Source organism: Pollachius pollachius, assembly GCF_949987615.1.
Source record: "Pollachius pollachius genome assembly, chromosome: 12".
Lineage (NCBI taxonomy): Eukaryota > Metazoa > Chordata > Actinopteri > Gadiformes > Gadidae > Pollachius > Pollachius pollachius.
Window position 1 is genome coordinate 16960287 of NC_136945.1, and position 21955 is coordinate 16982241.

General features: G+C 46.9%; 1 protein-coding gene across 2 annotated transcripts in view; it reads left to right on the forward strand.

Moving 5' to 3' along the window:
• The window catches only part of srgap3 (SLIT-ROBO Rho GTPase activating protein 3), a gene marked incomplete at its 3' end in the record, with an annotated part of 53374 nt that overhangs the window by 14546 nt on the left and 16873 nt on the right, over positions 1 to 21955 (forward strand). For both annotated transcript variants that reach the window (XM_079748436.1, XM_079748437.1), the window contains 5 exons: positions 2565 to 2727; positions 6987 to 7049; positions 11679 to 11864; positions 15987 to 16115; positions 21535 to 21756. In XM_079748436.1, coding sequence (XP_079604562.1) covers positions 2565 to 2727; positions 6987 to 7049; positions 11679 to 11864; positions 15987 to 16115; positions 21535 to 21756 — 763 coding nt within the window. The remainder of the gene's footprint in view (positions 1 to 2564; positions 2728 to 6986; positions 7050 to 11678; positions 11865 to 15986; positions 16116 to 21534; positions 21757 to 21955) is intronic.

Sequence of the window (21955 nt, forward strand, 5' to 3'; positions counted from 1 at the left end):
TTAACCCCTTCCAGACTCTCTGCTGCAATCAGTATGCATTGAGATGTTAACTAATGACTCATACTAAATAATACTGTCTAATTAATTAGGCAGCATTTGGCTATCTACATCATTTTGTCTGGATTTTTTTAAATCCCGTTACATGTTCAGTCCAGTCATCCAGTCAGGATGCACACAGTATGCCATCCCTGCAGTTGCTTGTCAAACCGATGGTGGTTGGGTTGAGATCCTGCATCTTCGTCATAACCCAGCACTCTGCGGCAGCAGCCTCTCTCTAACCGTCCTCAGCATCACCACGCTCCAGCAGAACACCTGGTACCGTTTCACCACCTCCAGCAGACCAAAAGACATTGTGATGGTTTTATGATCATGGATTCAGGTGTTATTGGGCGCCATGTTAGACCAGGAGGAAGAGGAGGAGGAGGAGGAGGAGGTGGAGGAGTGAGATCCGAGGTGTGACTGCGTGATGGAGGGAATGTTGCTCCAGAGCAAGGCCTCTGCCTTGTCAAGCCACATGCTGGGGATTAGCCAAGGTTAGCAGTTAGTGCTTGTTCCCTAGGTCTCTCATCCATAAATGGCAAGTAGACTCCAAGGAGCGGTGTCTCCAATAGGAGGATAGGTCAGTGAAGCACAGAACGGGTGCTCCATGAGGCCTGTTAAGACAGAGTTAGAAACAGAAATAGGCCACCCCTGGGAGAGGGAGAGAGACAGGGGGGGAGAGGGAGTGAGACGGGGGGGGGGGGGGGGGGAGGTAGAGACAGAGGGGAGAGGGAGAGAGACAGAGAGAGGGAAAAGAAAAGAGAGAGCAAGAGAGAGGGAGGAGGGAGGGAGGGAGGGAGAGAGAGAGAGAGAGAGAGAGAGAGAGAGAGAGAGAGAGAGAGAGAAAAGAAGGGAGAGAGCAAGTGGTTGAGAGAGGGAGGGAGGAAGGGAGGGAGGGAGGAAGGTAGGGAGAGAGAGCGAGACATATCCTAAGTCCACTGCTGCTTCGCTGTGCTTTTTGTGCCAGGAGTGGTTAGAGCAAATTAATGTTGGATTTTATCATTCTATTAATACAGAGAGCGGAGCTGCTGCTAATAGATCTTGGTTATGGTTTAATGAGTGGCTTTAATGGTTTCCTCTTAAACTGCAGTGACGTATCTTCCCTTACCAAAGTCATTTGCCGTCCACACACCTCTGGACAGCTTTAAGAGGCTGTTACAATGGCCAGACAGGGCATTAGCGCAATAAATAGACAGACACGAAGGTTGTGAAACCAGTCCATCCCTCACCCCAATCCCTGCGTTGGTGAATGCGAAGCCGGTGAGGGGTGGGAGGGGAAGAGCCCTAGCTACCCAGCAGAGCTCTGACATGGTTTTATGAGAGAGAGAGAGAGAGCGAGAGAGAGAAAGAGAGAGAGAGAGAGAGAGAGAGAACACCACACACACACACACACACACTCTGGAGCAGCCAGATATCAACTTCATTAGATGAGATTAGTGTTCCGCAGACCCTCTGAAGGGATGTTCTTTGATGTTGCTGCTCATCCCAAGCCCCCCAATTCGACTCTCTCTGTCTTTATCTCTCGCTCTCTTTTCCCCTTTTTTTTCTTTCTCCATGTTTCTCTCCTTCATTATGCCTCCCGTCCTAATTCACACTCACAGCTCACAGCTTCATGTTGAGATGCTGTTCCCACTGACGTCGGTTCAAGGTGTGTGTGCGTGTGTGTGTAGGTGTTATATGTGCTGTTATGTGTCGTAAGTGCCGACTTATCAGGCCGATGCTTGGAATCTCGACACAGAGTGCCAAACGTAGCTTATCTCTGGCTTGTCCTACTCAATGCAGGCAACACGTTCGTAGCTGCACCCAAAATGAACGTTTTTTAAACAGCAAAACATGCAGAGAAGCAGCCATGGATTATAGATGAGAGCCAAACATTAACCAGCTCCAGCCTATTTTTTAGGTTTCTGCTCGAAAATGACATACCCAAAATGAATAGAGAATATCTCTGCATCTACAAGGTCTATTTGAATAATTGTGATGTCATTAGAAAGGGAACACTTGTGACGTGTTCAGATGTGTAAGTAGTAGTCGCTGTAAATAAGTGGTTGTATACCTTTGTATTCTTTGGCTGCTGGTTTACTGAGTTTTTCGTCTCGTCATGGTCTTAGCTTTCATTTGAGATAATATTTGTTTGTGTACAATGAAGTATCGGTGCGGTAGCAATGGAAATGTGGAGAGTGGGTTGACTTTCTGACGCTATTCAGATTTTCATATTTGATCATTAATATGCTTGGTGTTTGAGTTGTGTAAAAATGACTTATATGTGCTTGTAGCCGAGTTTCTCATGTTTAATTTGATGTGCAGTATGACTATTTCTACATAATAAGGGCAGTGTTGTATGCCTTTTGCTGCGAGAGTGACCGAGAGTCCCCAAATATGGGGACCCTCGAGTTTAAGAGGTTAAAAGCCCCAGAACGACAAAGGAATCTCATCACAAGCACGTTTAATTTTCCTCTTTTTACTCAGCCTTCGATTATCGTTTTTTCCTTGTCTTATGTTGACCCGTTCCCCTTCTCCTCCCCCAGGAAAGACCAGCACCTGCTGTCGTCCGTGAACTGCTGGTACCTCGTCCTGAACCAGACACGACGCGAGAGCCGCGACCACGCCACCCTCAACGACATCTACACCAACAACGTCATCGTCCGCCTGGCCCAGATCAGCGAGGACGTCATCCGGCTCTTCAAGAAGGTACGGTCCGTCTCCCGCCCCCATTCCACGCAGTGTTGGGCAAAAAATTGTGGTTCTCTGAAAAGTCTCTAGAACGCTTAATGACGTAATGACAAATATGACGCCACCAGGCCTCATTTGCATACAAGGGTTACCCGGGCGAAGAAAGAGGAACTTGTGAGAAACAATAAAAAAGCAGCAAGCGCAAGTGATTGGATTGGGAAGGGGTGGGGACTGGAGATGAGGGAGAGAGAGAGGGAGAGAGCTGTGTGTATTGAAGAGACAAGGGATAACACGAAAAAACAAAAAGTCGCCAGACACAAAAAAAGTCACCAGATTTGCCAGATCCGTTTTTCAGTCGCCGGAGATGGTCAAAAGGCGCTAAATTTAATGAGAAAGTCGCCAAATTGGCAACACTGGTGCCCACATTTATCACATCAAGTTTACCAAAACGTTAAGAGTTCACAAAGTCAACGTCTCCCCCTGTTCTGAGACCACCATCTGGATGTGCTAATTAGCGCCAGTGAGAGGTGCAGCTGGAGGGAAAATCACCCAGAGTGAAATCAGCTGGTGCATTGTCGAAGTGGAGAGAAAACGGGAGAGAAAAACATGGCGGCTGGATTTTCACTTTCTATGAACCTTAGATTTTTTCCAACTTCTGATGCTAAAAGTAAGCATCGGAATAACAATTAATGTGCATTGGCGTAGAGCTTGGTGGATTGTGCTTGGCAGTTTAGCGTTTAGGCTTCGATTCACAGAGGAGTGTAGCATTTTTGTGAGGGGTGTAGTATTTTTGTTGCATGTAAATTTGCCTTTTGAACAAAAGAGTAGAAGGACAGGAAAGGAAAAGAGTTAAAGTAGCGCCAACAACATGTAGCGAAGGTTGCAATCAAACTTGGTTCGCTCCGCACGCTGCTAGGATTTATGGCTACACAGGTAGCGTGTTAGCTCGGGGAGCCACTGCGCTAGCCACGGGAGAGTCGTATTAAGTGACAAAAACATATTTCCTCGTTTCCCTGCTTCACTCTTATTTCGCACATTTTCCAACCGAACCATCTGGAGAGCTCGCTAGCCGAAGAAGCCTTTTCAAATAAAAAATCGCCTACTTTTTTTGGGGCCGGGCCATCACCGGCATATTTACATCTCGGAGTGAACGTTGGAATCCTGAGCTATCGTATTAGCGTCCCTCTCCTCTGCACACATGGCTTCAGTAAGAGGTGTCAGGCGCTGAATGAGTTCCATGTGGGCTGTAAAGAAGCAGTGGTTGCCTGGGGAAAACATGGGACTTGAACCACCCCCCCCCCCCCACCCAACTCCCCTCTACCTTGGACCAAGGCCTCACAGCCATCACTGGTGTGAGAAGCTTTTTGGCCCAGTGTCAGCACATAGCGCACATGTCTGAGGTCTTACCAAAACACCAGCACCTTGTTTTCACCTTGCTGGCCCTCCCGGAGCGGAGACGCACGCGGACAGTCAGACCGAGTTCAACGCCGGTGTGTGTGTTTGTGTGTGGTTGCGTGTATGTGTGTGTGTGTGTGTGTGTGTGGTTTTGTGTGTGTGTGTGTGAAGGGAGGGTGGGAGGGAGGTTGGATTATGTTCTGCGTTGTTGTAGTACCATAATTGCGAAACATTTCGGTCGTAGTCTGGAGCCCTGCGTGTTTTCCTATGACTCTACCCTGCCAATCTTCAAATCAAATCTTAAGATCTCAAAAAGTTCAGAGGCTTTTCACTGACTCATTGTTTTGTTACGCTGCAGCTTTTCAATGCAAAACACTTGAAAAAGAGCTCAAATCAAAAGAGTGTCTTTGTGAGTCTTTTCAACCTTCAGCCACACGTGAAGGCCCTCGGATATGATCTGATGTACTTTAAATTGGGCGTTTGTTACTGCAGCCTTTACACGGGTGCGGCCTTTATACAGGATTGTTTTTGTCAAGCCTTAGTTGTTAGCAAGTGTGGCTTATGTACGATGCGGTCTATATTTGCGTGCTTACAGGGTACATACTTAATACTTAGTGCATGTGCAACTGAGGGAACATATAATCTTTCCTTATTGAATAGGAGGGAAGTAAAAAAGAATGGGACCGCTTAAGTGGCATGACCTGCTGATGTTTTAAATGTCAGGGCCCCTCGGTGGCACTGATTAGGCGAGTCAGTCAAGGACATTGAGCGACATGGAGCAGCACGGTTACATAACTACCTCCTGGCCTTTCTGACGTTGAGGCATGCTGAGGAATAAGTCCAGCAGATTTTGAAAGGTGATTGTCAGAATAATGAATCCTGTGTAATATTAGTAATTGTGAGAATGGTGCGACCATGGGCTTCACTTTCTTTCTTCACATAAGTGTGTGACTTATAGTTTCACATAAGTGTGTGACACATAGTTACCTTCTTGGGTTTAAGGAGCCCTTTGCTACCACTAGGTGTGCTGTTGATTCGCCATTATAAGCGATTAACAAATCAACCCTGGTGATCCTGTCACTAAAGTCCACTGGGTCAGCCGGTCGATAGATCTATCGATCATACATCTGAGTGGAAACTCAGAAACGGGTCGATTTTGAAATGGTTCATCAACATCAGACCAGGTGGTGAAACCGAGGCACTTTAAACATCACACTCTTACCCTGGAGCTCAGTAGTAGAATCTGAGTTATTGCAGTAGGAATTGCATCACAGGGATGAACTCCAGGCATGCAAAGCCTCTTCCCAGAGTCTCTGCAGTACACTCCCCAGTCTGTCAGCCTTCAGGAGCACCGATGCATGCAGATTTCCCTTCCTCCCCAGAGGACATTCCCCCATTAGAAACATTCCTTAAAGTATAATTTATTTCTTATATGGCTTTTTAAGAAAAGTCCTCTCTGGCTTTCTGGGATTTGGTTTGCTGTTGGTATATGGTTTGGTTAATGGCTTGGTTAGTGGTCGGTTTATGGTTTGGTTAATGGTTTGGTTTGTGGTCGGTTTCCGGTTTGGTTTGTGGTTGGTTTGTGATTAGGTTTGCGGTGTCAACCAACGATCTGCCTGCTCTGCACCATGGCGTATCTTCTAGACCGTCTTCTTGATTTGAAGGACCTTCTGAATGTCCTGCTGCTACTGATTGCTGTTTTCTTTCTCGCTCTGTATAATCGTGCCGCTTAGCCTTTGAGTTCACATTAGCATGTCGTTACAGGCTCTGTTATCGTGGTGCAACAGGGTGTGTACAAATATTTCAGCTTTCATCTTCTGTCTGCTAATCCGCCTGCCAACAGCGAGCAAAGGGGGTGGTTGTCCATCAGTTTAGTGTCTGTGTGTGTGTGTGCCTGCTTGCGTGTCTGCGTACGTACATGTGTGTGTCTGTAAGACCTGAGTTTGTGTTTCAGAGAGAGAGGCAGAGATGTGTTTGCAGGCTGTATATTATTCGATTTGCCCTTGCGACTCTTTAAGGACACATATTTAACATCTCTAGAGATGCTGTAGGAAGCCATGGAAACCAGATTACATCCAAAGAGTGTGGAAAATATGATATATAGTGACATTCAACAACAGCCTTGCTATCACAAGGTGATGCAAGTAACATATAAGTTGCACATTTGAATGTTTCAAGGAGAGCGGTGTCAACCAAACCGATCACACAATTCAATTCTCACTTGCTACTTCCTCTGAGAGTCACACTGAGTCAATTGTCTCGCCTACCCTTGATTAGTGTGTTCTCGAGTTTTCAGACACGCAGACAACAAGCCATTCAATGTCTTGAAGTGTGTTTTAGATGATTACTTTTGAACCAACAAGGCGATTTCTAGTGTGGGTTACATCCAATAAAAACAATAAACTGAACAAAACACAGGAAATTGATTGAGAGGGGAGAATGGTCCAAACAACTTGCAAAACACGTTGTTTTGATCCCTGGGAGGATTGAAAGATAAAAGTGGAACTTTTTTCATCTTAGAATATTATTGATCTTATCCGGCACTCTGCAGAGAAGATGAAAAACACCTTGTTTTCTTGTATAGAAGGATATCACACACACACACACACACACACACACACACACACACACACACACACACACACACACACACACACACACACACACACACACACAGACACACACACACGGACCAGGGGCTCCATTTTGAAGTGGAACCATAGGAAATGAAAAGTAGTAACATTGTGAGAGCTCCTTAATACTTCAATAACAACAGCTTGTATGTGTGGTCAACACATGATTTCATCTCATCTGAGCTGCACATGATGGAACTAAACTAGAGCCATCTGATCGCTGACTGCGTGGTTTTCATTTTCTTGCAGAGTAAAGACATAGGCATCCAGATGCATGAGGAGCTGGTGAAGGTGACAAACGAACTGTACACGGTGAGTCACACACACACACACACACACACACACACACACACACACACACACACACACACACACACACACACACACACACACACACACACACACACACACGACACCTTTAGAGATAGACACACACACAAACACCTTTAGAGACAAACACACACACACACGCACGCACGCACGCACGCACGCACGCACGCGCACACACACACACACACAAACACCTTTAGAGAGAGCGAGACACACACACAAACACCTTTAGACACACATACGCACAGACAAACACATACACAAACACCTTTAGACACACACACACACACGCATACACACACATACACTCTATTGGGACTAACCTTTAGAGACACAAACACACATACACACATACACACACACACTCTATTGGTACTTAGTCTGGGCCTTAGTCTATGATCTAATCCTATTACATTCACGTTACGTTTTGTTAAGAAACGTTTTCCTTTCTTAACGGGATCACTCCATCCATTTCCAATTCCCCTCTCTTGCTCTTTCCTCTTCCAACTTTGTGTTTTTATCCTAAAAAACACCACCCTTTCCAATTCTCCACCATTGTTCCCCATCGTCGTCAGACTGCACTGCTTTCTCAAGCTTGCACTCAGATGGTGATGGTGGAGATAAGAGGGAGAGAAAATAGAGCGAGAGAGAGGGAGAGAGAGGAAAGAGAGAGGGCGGAGGGAGGAGCGTGGCAGACTGTTATGATGGAATGGAACACTGCACTCCTTTCCAAGTGGGACAGTTTCTGAGCCCAAATCACTTCCACATTTCGACGGTGGCCCAGTGGCTGGGCCCAAAGTCTCACGAGCATAAGCTGCCTCCCCATGAATATCTCTTTGTTTACTCCAGCTGATAGCACATTGTTTAATATTAAGGAGGGAGAAACCAAAAAATAAAAAAAAAGAAAGAATCACAGAAAGAAAAAAGTGAAAGTAGAGGGGGAAAAAAGTAGTGGCTCTTACTTTGCACTGATATCAACGATATACTGATATATAAATACACTACGATATACTGATTTATTCAACATTACATCATTACGATTAAGGAGGGAGAAACCAAAAAAGAAAAAAAAGATAGAAAGAGGAAGTAGTGGCTCTTACTTTTTGCACTGATATGAACGCGACAGACACACTGTTTCTGGCAGGCCACACTGGCAGAGATTGCAGCTTTCTGAAGGATGCACGGTGCCTAAGCCTGGCGACCTTCAGGCATCTTCAGCCATCTCCCATCCTCCCTGAGGCGCCACGGAGGAGATTGTTGTGCAACGTTGTGCATCCTTGCAATGTCACGAGAGGGAGACTACCAAAGGGCATGGCCAACGCGGATGCCAACTCTCTCTGATGGGGCCATCTGTCCGTTTGGATAGGATCACAAAATAGCGGTCTGGGAAACGGGTGACTAACAGAAATGTTTATGTAAATGAGTTTCATTGTTCAAAGCACCACACTTCCTGACGGCGTTCTTAAAAGAGTGTGCTGCGTGTTCAAACGAAGCGCTCCTTGCTAGTAATTTTAACCTTGTAACCAACATATTATGTTGTATTCTGCATATGATCTTTAACTAATGAACACAACCCCGGGGATGAACCTCCCCCCTACCCCCAGTTGTGTGTTCTTTCCCCTGGAATCGGTCAAACACGCATGTTGATGAGTGGGTTGTGTGAAATGTGTTTCCTGCAGCATCTGAGTTGAGTCATCGGGGGTCAAGTTGCACCAGTGGTGCATTTAAGCCCAGTTCAGATCAAAGATCTGCGACGAGAGGAAGCTGTTTAAAGCATTGCAGCGCGTGTTTTCTGTAGCTGAGAGGGTACTGTGCTATGGGATCTTCAACACACCTTGTTGAACACATTAAGCCTTCGTGTAGATAGTACGATCAAAGACTCATCGATCTTTGTTATTGCCTCCGAGGAAGGGATATGTATGCTAAAACGAATACACCCCGAAAATACAGCGGTTGCCTCTTTACAGACTCTTGACAACTTGTATCTGCTGCCAAGTGACAGGGATCGAAGAGACAGAAATACAATACAATCCCATCTGATCTCCTGGTAATGCAGAGGAAGAGCGAAGGGAGAGATGCTCTGCTGTCTGAAAAAGCTGTGGTTCAAACGTTGTCTCGGTTCAAAGTGTTGCTGCGCTGCGGCGGTTGCTACTGTTGCTCTCCCCTCTGCCACTGCAGTAAGCATCAGCACAGACTTGAAAGCACCGACCCTGGTGCCTGAAGTAAGAACCTGATTTATTCAACTTGAAATGTGAGCAAAGAGTGGGGAAATAAGCCGGCCCTTTTTACTGGCTGAGCTGTGCTGCAGCATCCTGTTTTTATACTAGGAGAGTAAGCCAGTTGGGCTCATTAAAAACAACAACAAAGAAGAAACGCTGAGTGAAGAACGGCTAGATCACCTGGTTCCTCCGAGTCTGGGTCCGTATAGAAGCACAGACAAAGGGTGTGTGTGATGTAAGAAATACATTACACACACATTTCCTCATTTGTGAAATTGTACGGTGAAATGTTTACCGTTCATTTTCATTGTTAGTATTTCATAATGTTTTCCATCATGGTTCTTTGTTATTTCCCAGAACAACATTGGGGATCCAAAATGTCTGCTGCGGAGGCAATCGTCTGCAAATACTACCATCACCCAGTAATGGGTGGTTGGGAATCGGTGTAGTTTGTTTGTGATGGTATGCTGATGTTCCCCTGACCCCATTGCAACATGTGGTTATCTGGACCTGGTTACTCTGGAGATAAAAGGGTCCCTGCGGTTTAAAGGCAACAGCAAAGTGAGCTCTGCTCCTTTTAACGACAACAAGGGAAACGAGCACACACCGCCGTTTAGGCCGGCTGCTCCACTTCCTGCGTGCACGCTTGCTGCGTGACTTGTTTTCCAATCGTCGCCGGAGTCTGGGTGCCAAGCCGCTACCTCCCTCTAAAGCGCTTTCCTTTTTTTGCTTTTCACAAGGTCGGTCTGTCATGGATTGACCACAGATGGGGGAGGAAGTAGTTGGAGGATGGGGTTGGAGGTGGAGGGTGGAGGGGAGGGAGGCCACAACGGAAGAGCTTGACCCACCAGTCTGTTGTAACATGGGGCTAAAAGACTAGAGTCAGACGGACATTTCAAGGAAGGAAATCTTCTTCCGAAATCCTCCGTGACAAATTGGCTGTGGGAGAGGTGGGGGAGGTAACGAGGTGGTGTGGTGGGTGAGGTGGGTGAGGTGGGGACTACTGCTGGATATCCGACCAGGTAGACAGGATGACATGAAATCCAGTCACCACATTTGCGACAAGATGTCACGTCCTCTCACAAGGGATGCAGTGCGTCTGCCGAGCTCGCCTGAGGTGATTCTCCTTGGTGGAAGCAGAGGAAGCTTTAGGTGGTCAAGATGAGAGGCTGGGAGATGGTTGATGGGAGTTGGGTGTCAGGTTAACCAGTTCTGCCTAAGGGGGCGGGAACAAACCAGAAGCTGCTCTGTAGTAAAATCCTGACTGGTGTATGCATGGTGTATAGCAGAGAGATAGGGATGGAGACGTAGAGAGGCTGTGTGTTAGTGTCAGGAAATGCTCTTTCATGAGCGGCATGTGGCTCAGGAGGTAGAGTAGGGTTGACTGGTAACCGGAAGGGTTGCTTGTTTGATCCCCGGCTCCTCGTAACTGAGAGCTGAGGTATCCTTGAGCAAGACACCTCACCCTAACTGCTCCCGACCGAGCTGGCTGTCAGCTTGCATGATGTGAGACCACCGGTTTCCCAGAAAAAAAACGAATAAAAAGTCCCCCTTGGTAAAACATACTTTGATTTCTACATTTCTTTATTAGAATTTTCAAAATCAGGCTGGGCGTGCCGGCGGACAGGCCTGCTTAATGTCCTCACTTTACTTGCCTGTGTCCCAGGAGTGAGTCATTCATGAATACTCATGAGCAGCCTGTCTGTTGATGGGAATGCTAATGATGTGCTGCTGTCACTAGGCTAAACCCCGGCTAGCATGGGTCACAGACATCACCCGCTGCAGTCAAATGAGCCCATTCACTATTTATGATTTCATCTAATACATCAGGAGCTGGTTTTCGGGTCAGGACAGGATGGAAAAACAATCCTCTTGAATAGCTGAAAATGTAGGAATGACTATTGTTATTATACCATGTAGCTATCCTCTATAATAGTAATTCAGCTACTAACAAGACAGCCCGTCCTGGTATATTACTTAAACCTCTAAACAGGTCTGTTTATTTTCATTCTGGTATCAACGGGGCGGTGATCAGGTTAAAGGTGACATATTATAACACCGATGTGAGTGTGATTAGCCGCTACAAGCCGTTTTGAAAATCTGTCTCTTCTGACATCACAAGTGGGCCTGTCCACCTAGATGTGTGCTGGATAGATCAGTCTACCAGCCTACCCACTTGACTCTACCAAACGTTGCTCATCTATCCGTTATACATCTAGGTGGACACGCCCATTTTTGATGTCAGAAGAGGCAGATTTTCCAAACGGCTCTTAATGGCCAATCACGGTTTATTTCCATTCTGATTTAAACGGGGCGTTTATCAGGTCAATGGATGATGGGGGGACGGCTACATGTTGAAGAGGGTCCATCATGCCTCTTTGTCCCCGGGCAGGTGATGAAGACCTACCACATGTACCACACGGAGAGCATCAGCGCCGAGGGCAAGCTGAAGGACGCCGAGAAGCAGGAGGAGAAGCAGTTCAGTAAGTCCGGCGACCTCAACGTCAACCTGCTGCGCCACGACGACCGGCCCCCGAGACGCAGCACCGCCAGGAAGATCGAGAAGATGAAGGAGAAGGTGAGACCCATCGTGGGCACGCCGCGAGCACGCCCCGAGCATGCCTTAAGCGTGCCGTCGGCCAGTGGGGAGACGCGTTGACTCCGATCCACACTTATTTGTGGATCCGGTTCGGTCTTTGTTTCGGGGCTTCCATCCATGACAAGACGCCCTCTCAGGCTACCAGACAATTTGGTTTTGAATGATTTCATGTTGTGGTGAATCCAGGGGGAAAACACATGAAAACTGAGCTTTTGATAAAGACTGATGCTTTGATTGTCAATTCAATTCAATTCAATTCAATTGTATTTGTATAGCCCTTAATCACCATTACAGTCTCAAAGGGCTTAATAGGCCAAATATTTATGACACCCCCCTCTACCCAAGCCCCCACAAGGGCAAGAAAAATCTCCCTTGAAATTAGCAAGGAAGAAATCTTGAGAAGAAACGCATAGTAGGGGATCCCTTCTTCCAGGGATGGTCAGCAGTGCAATGGGTGCCATAATTGACATACAGGTAAATACATACACATCATATTAAATTGGTGATGTGGTGCTGTCTGGTTAACCATGAGGAGAGTCCAGGCATCCAGTCCAGTCACCGCAACACTCTAGAACAGACAGAATAGTGAATTAGAACGGAAAAGTACACTGTGGGAATGTAAACTGTATTAACAAAAGCACAAACAAACACAGAGTGGTCTTCACATCGCATCTGTGTCGTTTTCACAGTCCTATGTTCCAAATGCAAGATTGTAGAGGTGCGTTTTGCGCTTTCCTTTGAATAGCTCCACAGAGTCAGCTTCCCTGATCACTGGTGGCAGCCTATTCCATAGGAAGGGGGCTCGATAGGCAAACGCTCTCTGTCCAGCCGATTTCTTTTTAACCTTCGGCAGTGAAAGAAGGCCAGCTCCCGAAGACCGGAGGGACCGAGAAGGACTATAAGGAATGATCAGGTCCTTCAGGTAGGATGGAGATAATCCATGCAAGGCTTTATAGGTTAGCAGTAGCACCTTAAGATCCGATCTGAAAGTTATTGGTAGCCAGTGCAAAGAGGCAAAAATAGGTGTGATGTGATCAAACCTTCTCGTTCTGGTCCGCAGTCTAGCTGCAGCATTCTGTACAAGCTGTAGACTTTTCGTGGTAGAGTTTGGTAGTCCCGAGAACAGTGCCTTACAATAATCCAGTCTTGATGAAACAAATGCATGAATCAGTGTCTCTGCATCCGCTGCAGATAACATTGGTCTGATTTTTGCAATGTTTCTCAGATGGAAAAAGGCAATTCTAGTTATACTTTTAACATGTTGGTCAAAGCACAGTTGAGGGTCGAACAGGACACCAAGTTTTTTGACAGATGCACTCTGTGGGATGGCGAGGCCATCCAACCACAGTGAGACATCCTCAAATTCTCTCTGGTCCCGCTTTGAGCCCATAATTATCAGCTCTGTCTTCCCAGTGTTAAGCTGTAGGAAGTTCTGTGACATCCAGCTCTTCACCGCAGCCAGACAGGACTCAACCCTCTGGATCTGGGCCGAGTCCCCTGAATCTACAGGAATGAAGAGTTGGGTGTCATCCGCGTGGCAGTGGAAACTAATTCCGAAGCTGCGGATAACGTCACCCAAGGGAAGCATGTAGATTGCAAAAAGTAATGGACCAAGGACCGACCCTTGTGGTACACCAAAGTGTAGTTTGCAGTGCTTCGATTCTGAACCCTCATGGAGCACAAATTGTGTTCTATCTGTGAGGTACGATTCAAGCCAGCCAAGAGCCGTACCCCCGTAACCAACATAGTGCTCAAGACGATGCACTCAGGTCTAGCAGCACAAGCATTGAGCTTGTATTTGTATCCAAAGCAAGAAGGATATCATTTACAACTCTTGTCACAGCAGTTTCAGTTGAGTGGAAATTCCTGAATCCCGACTGGAAAAGTTTGAAGAGATTGTTCCTCGTCAGATAATCAACGATTTGCTTTGCTACAATCCTTTCCTGGACCTTGGACAGGAAGGGAAGCTTCGATACAGGCCGATAGCGCCTGACTAATTCAGGATCTAGGCCAGGCTTTTTGAGTAGCTGTTTCATCACTGCAGCCTTGAAATTGGAGGGAACAATTCCTGTGGAAAGCGAGAGATTCGTAAGCGAGAGGATTGCAGGCCCCACCGTGGGAAGAAGTTCCTTGAGAACCTTGGAAGGGAGAGGATCCAACATACAAGTTGTTGGTTTTGATGCCTTTATCACCCTTTCAAGTTCAACCAGAGGAATTGCCTTAAACTCCAGGAGAGTTGCATCAGAGTTCCCCATCCTACCAAGCAGGACCCCATCCTGCCCCGCAGGATGTGTAGGAGAAGTTGCACAGCAAGCATAAATTTCCTCTCTAATCGATTGAATCTTATTTTCAAAGAAATCCATGAATTCACCTGCCACGATGAAGGAGCCTGTTTCTGAGTCAGACTCTTCACTGTGTCAAAAAGAAACTTGGGATTGTTTCTATTCAAGTTGATGATACTGGAAAAGTAGGCGTTCCTGGCAGTAGTCAGCGCACCCTTATAGGTGAGCAGACAAAAAGTGAATACGGTCCTGGGGGACGGTATACTACAGCTTAAACTAAAGAGTCTGGAACTCGTTTCGCTTGTCGGGCAACTGAGGAGCAGAAGGTGAGCACCTCAAAGGATCTGAATATATATATATTCTTTGGCTTTAAATTAAGTTTGGAATTAGATATCAGGGCTACTCCACCGACTTACTTTACTTCTCTAGATATTTTGGCGCTAACGTAATTGGGGGGAGTAGCTTCGTTTAGGGCTAGAAACTCATCTGGTTTTAACCAGGTTTCACAAAGGCCCAGTATGTCGATCTTTGTATCAACAATTAGATACTTGACCAAGAGCACTTTAGATGAAAGCGACCTTATATTCAAGAACCCTATTCTTATTCTAGGTACAGCGTACAACCCTATTCTAGGTACAGCGTTATTTTCAGAGGGAGTCCGGTTAACACTCAGTTCTGAAAGGGTTGTCGCAATAGATACATCATCCTGATGAACTGGTTCAGCTAACCCATCTGCTGTTCTAGACTCTGCAACGTAAACTATCATGTTGCTAGCAGGTTTGCTAAACTCCTGCAACCCAGGGTGCTGTGAGTGGATGAGTCACGCCTGGCTAAGACATCTATCTATGTTTGTGACTATGATTGTGACTGTGATTAAGACGTTAGAGGCCAACATGAACTGAAATGGCGGAAAGCTCTGTTTTTAGCATGGATGGACAGCTTTTGGAAAATGCTGGGGGAAAATGCTAATATGGATGAAAACACAGTTTTTGCATTAAGCTGGCACAGATTTTTTTTAAATCTAGTTTTATATAGTTTTCCTTTTTGGCAATTCACGACCTGTTCTGTTATCTATTCCTTTGGCTTGTTGGGTCTCTCAACCCCAGCATCGTCTCCCTGGTTCATGCTATGCAGATGAAGATGTGTGGTTGATGTGGATGTGGATGAGATTTCTCTACTGGAGTGAAGCAGTGTCAGCATCAGCATCTCCCTCATGTGAATCCCCCACAAAGCCAGGGGGAACACACACACAAACACATGCCTTTTCTATTCTGGTGGTTTGAGATGCAAATGCAAACTCTTGTTATTTGTCAGTCGCAGTCAATCCAACAATTGCTGCTCAGGCGTACATACATGTTGAGACTCGCTGGCAAGGAAACACTATTCAAAACTGTTGCCTATTTGTAGTTCTTTGACCTATTTTCACTACTGTTTCAACACTTGCTTGCTCACTTGCTATACCAGATTACAGGAGTTTAGAGGAAGCAATTTATCAGCAAAAATGGTTCCTGCACATTTGTCTTAATTATGTTCAAACTTAGAAAAGGGTTGCGCTCAAAAGAAGTCCTGCTATTGTGAGTGTCAAAAATCACATTTCGGAATCCGTTCTTTTACATTACATTTTTGTATGTATTGTATCTTTTCCTTAAAAAAAAGAGCCTTTGCTTTTCTGCAGTTGTATATATTCGGATCAGTTACCACGGTAACAAAGACTAACAGCCAAATCGTCTTGCATAGTAGAGGAAACAAGGCTACCTGCCTAGTGAATCATTAACCCCTCACACCTCTCCCTTACTATCCTTCTCCTGCTCCTCTCCAGAGACAAGCCAAGTACTCTGAGAACAAGCTGAAATGCACCAAGGCTCGGAATGACTATCTGCTGAACCTGGTGGCGACCAACGCCGTGGTGGCGAAATACTACATCCACGACGTCTCGGATATGATAGACGTGAGTACGCCACCGGCCCGCGTGTTTGTTTGTGTCTGGCGGCTGGGGCTCTCTGGTGTTTGTGTTACAGAGTGTCACCGTGGATACTCTCACCATCTGCGCTGCCTCCCGGCTGCTGGTTTATAAGCGGCTCTGTTTGTCTTCATATTACCTCCGCCCAAAAGTACATTCACACCCTGATCACTCCTGTGACTTTCTACATATCACCGCTGGGACTTCATACCGTTATGTCCTGTGATGTCAGATGTCATACAGATCAGTCCTGTGGTTTAATATAGATCACTCCTGGGATTTCATGCAGATGACTCTTGTGAATTCAAATAGATAACTCCTGTGATTTAATACAGATAACTTTTTTGTTAAAGGTTTCATATCGCAGATATTTGTGGATCAAATCATGTGTATTTGAGATCTTTATTCCCGTTGTTTCAATCACTTCTGAGCTCTTTTCCCACAACAGTTCTTCTTAACACGGCTAATGACAGAGCTGAAGCCCTTGAGAATGAACTGCAACTTCCTTTAAAACTAATTTCAAAGCACTAAAGAAGTTGTCTCTCATGATCTGAGAACCTGAAATAAACTGGAGAGAGATGGGTGAGGGAGAGAAGGGAGAGGGGGAGAGACGAGAGATAGGGGAAAAAGAAGAGTGAGAGAGTAATGAGCGAGGGAGACAAGAGCAAGGGAGAGAGGAGTGAGGGAGAGACAAGAGAGAGAGAAGAGTGAGGTAGAGAGGATAGAGACGAGCAAGAGAGAGAGACAAGCAAGATACAAGCGAGGGAGAGAAGAGTGAGAGAGGGAAGAGCGAGTGAGAGATGAGCAAGAGAGACAAGAGCGAGGAAGAAAAGAGAGAGAGAGGGAGAGATGAACGAGAGAGAGACAAGCGATGAAGGGTTGAGCAAGAGAGACAAGAGTGATGAAGAGAGGAGGGATGGAGAGAAGAGTGAGAGAGGGAGAGATGAACAAGAGAGAGACAAGCAAGGGAGAGATGAACAAGAGAGACAAGAGTGATGAAGAGAGGAGTGATGGAGAGACGAGCGACAGACAAGCGAGGGAGAGAATAGTTAGATAGGGAGAAATGAACGAGGGAGAGAAGAGCGAGAGGGGAGAAGAGCGATAGAGAGACGAGAGAGACAAGCGACGGCGAGATGAGCAAGAGCAAGTGATGAGCAAGAGAGACTAGAGCAAGGGAGAGAAGAGAGAGAGAGAGAAAAGCGAGGGAGATAACAGCAAAGAAGAGTAGAGGGAGAGAAGAGCGAGGGAGATAGCCAGGCTGCTGGCTGAGGGGAGCTGCGTCCTGACGACCTGATTCATGGATATCCCAATCCCTTTAGTGGGTGACTTTGATGGGGCTTCTGGCTCCACTGTCTGGCAAGAGAAGGGCCGATGTCATCCTAAATCCTGCTGAGCTGCAGGGTATTGGATTATGAGCATGACTGGCTGGTCGGCCTCGCAGGATAGAACGATAGGGCTCTGTTTGTCACGTCCTGAGAGAGTCGAAACGTTGGCAAGTGAAAGACACTTCAAGATGAGAGTCCGAGGGGGGCTGTGTGTGTGTGTGTGTGTGTTTGTTTGTGTGTGTGTGTGTGTGTGTGTGTGTGTTTGTGTGTGTGTGTGTGTGTGTGTGTGTGTGTGTGTGTGTGTGTGTGTGTGTGTGTGCAGTGTTCCTGAACTTCACATGATACTTTTGAGAATAACAAGTCAATAGAATCCATACAGTCCGTCAATTGCGTTTCTTAAAAAAAACTTATTGGAGGAATTAGAAAGTCTCTCCCTCTCTCCTCGAGTTTCTTCCAATGCTCAACATGGCTATTTTATGCCTGCCTGTGTTTGTTCTGTGCCTTTTCTTTTACCATAAATCATCTTCATAACCCAACCATTTCGCAGGGGCTTTCCTGCAGGAGTGCAGTGGGATCTTTGTTGGTTTGCCTGTTGAATCACTTGCCTCATTCCCCTCCCAGCAGGCCACTCCACCATCAAGGGATGAATGATCAGGGATTGGGAAGCGCACTTCCCTCGTACTAAAGTGCCTTTAGCGGCTCACTGAGCTGTCGGCCCTAGTCCCCCCCCCCCCCCCCCCCCCCCCCCACCCACCTCCCTCACCCATCTCCCCCACTCACCTCCCTCCTCCTCCTCCTCCCTCACCTCCCTCACCCATCTCCCCCAGCCACCTCCCTCCTCCACCTCCCTCCTCCTCCTCCCTCACCTCCCTCACCCATCTCCCCCACTCACCTCCCTCCTCCTCCTCCTCCCTCACCTCCCTCACCCATCTCCCCCACTCACCTCCCTCCTCCTCCTCCCTCACCTCCCTCACCCATCTCCCCAGCCACCTCCCTCCTCCTCCTCCTCCCTCACCTCCCTCACCCATCTCCCCCACTCACCTCCCTCCTCCTCCTCCCTCACCCATCTCCCCCACTCACCTCCCTCCTCCTCCTCCCTCACCTCCCTCACCCATCTCCCCCAGCCACCTCCCTCCTCCTCCTCCCTCACCTCCCTCACCCATCTCCCCCAGCCATCTCCCTCCTCCTCCTCCTCCCTCACCTCCCTCACCCATCTCCCCCACTCACCTCCCTCCTCCACCTCCCTCCTCCTCCTCCCTCACCTCCCTCACCCATCTCCCCCACTCACCTCCCTCCTCCTCCTCCCTCACCTCCCTCACCCATCTCCCCCAGCCACCTCCCTCCTCCTCCTCCTCCCTCACCTCCCTCACCCATCTCCCCCACTCACCTCCCTCACCCATCTCCCCCACTCACCTCCCTCCTCCTCCTCCCTCACCCATCTCCCCCACTCACTTCCTCCTCCTCCCTCCTCCACCTCCCTCACTCATCTCCCCCACTCACCTCCCTCCTCCTCCTCCCTCACCCATCTCCCCCACTCACCTCCCTCCTCCTCCTCCCTCACCTCCCTCACCCATCTCCCCCACTCACCTCCCTCCTCCTCCTCCCCCACCTCCCTCACCCATCTCCCCCAGCCACCTCCCTCCTCCTCCTCCCTCACCTCCCTCACCCATCTCCCCCAGCCACATCCCTCCTCCTCCTCCCTCCTCCACCTCCCACAGCCACCACCTCCACCTCCCCCACCCAGCTCCTTACCCATCCCCCCCCCCCCCCCCCCCCCCCTCCTTCCCCTGGCTAATGAGGTTAGTTTATGAAGCTCGGTATGACATGGTAGTGTAATCACCCGCTCTGTCCTGCTGAGTCTGCACGTGTGATGCGGTGTACTCCATCTCCGTCTCAGGGCACTAACCCGCTTCAAGAGTTAATTTGGGATTCATGGCTCCACCGAATGAGATCTTACAACATTTTAGCGTAATTACGGGAGAATTCGTGTACCAGAATATCTTTTCAAAGAGGATGAGGTACGATATTGCCCAAGGGGTGATGTTGAAGTGAGGCAGATGCCTGCGTCAATGTCCTGGATATTTTCAAACACACAAACTTCATTCTAATCGCCTCCTCATCCATCTGTTTTCTGTGGCTTTCTTTTTTCCAGTTTTGACGTGAACATTGCACTTATTCTATTAATTCCGTTAAATGGTATCAACTATCATCGCGGTTAAACGCCATTGTATACATGTTTTTTTTTGTTGCCATGGTTACAAACCAATGTAAATGCTTATGATTAATACGATACATAAAATGTATCTGTGATTTAACATGACGGTCACATGCCAATGCAATGTTTACGATTTATACTATATCTACAATCGATTCTATGAAGGTATTATTGTAGCAAAAGTCTTTAGCACCTGTAACTGCAGATTTTGTATGCGTACACTAAAGTCACAAATGTGTAACAGTAAATTTGAAGTCCTAAATATTTATTTTGCATGTGTACTCTAAAGTCACAAATGTGTAACAGTACATTTGATGTCGTAAATATTTTTTCTACCATTGTTAACACTAAATAGGGTCTACGAGTTCACAAGTCTGTGTTACAGGTGCACAAATCCTATCCTGTGCATCACAACTTCAAAAAGTCATGCACTTGACACTTTTGCTACAATCATTGCAGCGCAGTTGGTGCAAAACACATTTGCCCACCCGTGTTTCATAATCTGAGAACATGCACAAGGTTTGTGGGGGGGGTAAATATAGGAAGTAAATATAGTAAATATATAATATGACACGGCTCTCACTTGCATGGGCCCTTCACAACAACGTCAGCGTCTTCAGTTGCTAAGCGACGTCAACGTCTTTGGCTAACTATTTCTCTGCTGACAAATAAATTGTAAAAAGACACCTTGTGAAGTTATTTTTTCGTTTGGCAAGTAGCCGCTCATTATCAAAAATAACCCCCTTAGGTCGAAGCAAGACACCTCCGCTGTGCGTCTGTGTCCGGTTCGCCCTGTCTGGGGTTATTTTCCCGATAATGACCGGCGTTCTATTATACCTTACTTAATGTCAATATTACTCTGTATGTGGAAGGGAAAATAGCTTTATTTGTAATTACAATATTATGATGCTGTATTTTCAAAGACCCCCACAGATATTTGAGTGTGCTGCTTTCATGGGAGCCAGACCTCTTATCTTACATTAGGCTATGTCAAATTAAATTACTTAGTTCAACTGAATTCCCCCCAAATTATTGCATTTACATGCCACAAGTGTCCTTCAATGTATTTGAATGGTCTGCTTGGATTGTCCCAGTGTAGTTTTAAAAATGCACCCCCTGCCGGCGTCTTTCATTGGTTACTGCTGCAATTTTGTCCCACCCACGGACGCTCTGCTTCATACGGATACAAATCACTTTCGCTACACATGTACCACCTAGACTGTTGCAAAACTACCTGCAACGAAACCCACAGCAGAGACTTGCAGGAGCAGATTCGAACAGTTGTAACGATGGACTTGTGCTCGCTCATTAAAATGCTGAATCAACATAGCGTTCTATATCATTTTATTTGTGAGGAAATTTTTCACAGATGTGCAACTTCTGATGCATTAGTTCACATTTGGGTTTACGAATGCACACGATTTGGGCATGTTCTCAGATTATGAAACACGGGTGGGCGAATGTGTTTTGAACCAACTGCGCTGCAATGATTGTAGCAAAAGTTTCAATTGCATGACTCTTTGAAGTTGTGATGCCCAGGATAGGATTTGTACACCTGTAACACAGACTTGTGAACTCGTAGACCCTATTTAGTGTTTACAATGGTAGAAAAAATATGTACTGTTAAAACATTTGTGACTTTAGAGTACAAATGCAAAATAAATATTTACAACTTCAAATGTACTGTTACACATTTGTGACTTTAGTGTACGCATACAAAATCTGCAGTTACAGGTGTTAAAGACTTTTGCTACAATAATACCTTCATACGATTCATCGTGTTTTTTTTCCGTCACGGTGACACGCCATCGTACATGACCACGACGTACACACGATCGTTTCCCCCCCCCCCCCCCCCCCCCCCCAGTGCTGCGACCTGGGCTACCACTCCAGCCTCGCCCGGACCTTCAGGACATACCTGTCGGCCGAGTACACGCTGGAGACGTCCCGCCACGAGGGCTTGGACGTCCTGGAGAACGCCGTGGACAACCTGGACTCCCGCAGCGACAAGCACAAGATCATGGACATGCACAACCAGGTCTTCTGCCCGCCCATGCGCTTCGAGTACCTGCCCCACATGGGGGACGAGGTAACCGGCCCTGTCGTGGTTTGTGGATCGTTAGGCTCGATTACCGTCACCCCCCCCCCCCCGGGATATGAGTGCGACATTTCTGCTCTTCACGCCTTTTTAAAGATTGCATAATGTGTGTGTGTGTGTGTGTGTGTGTGTGTGTGTGTGTGTTTGTGCGTGTCTGCATCACTATTAAAACAGAAACTCATTAACAAAG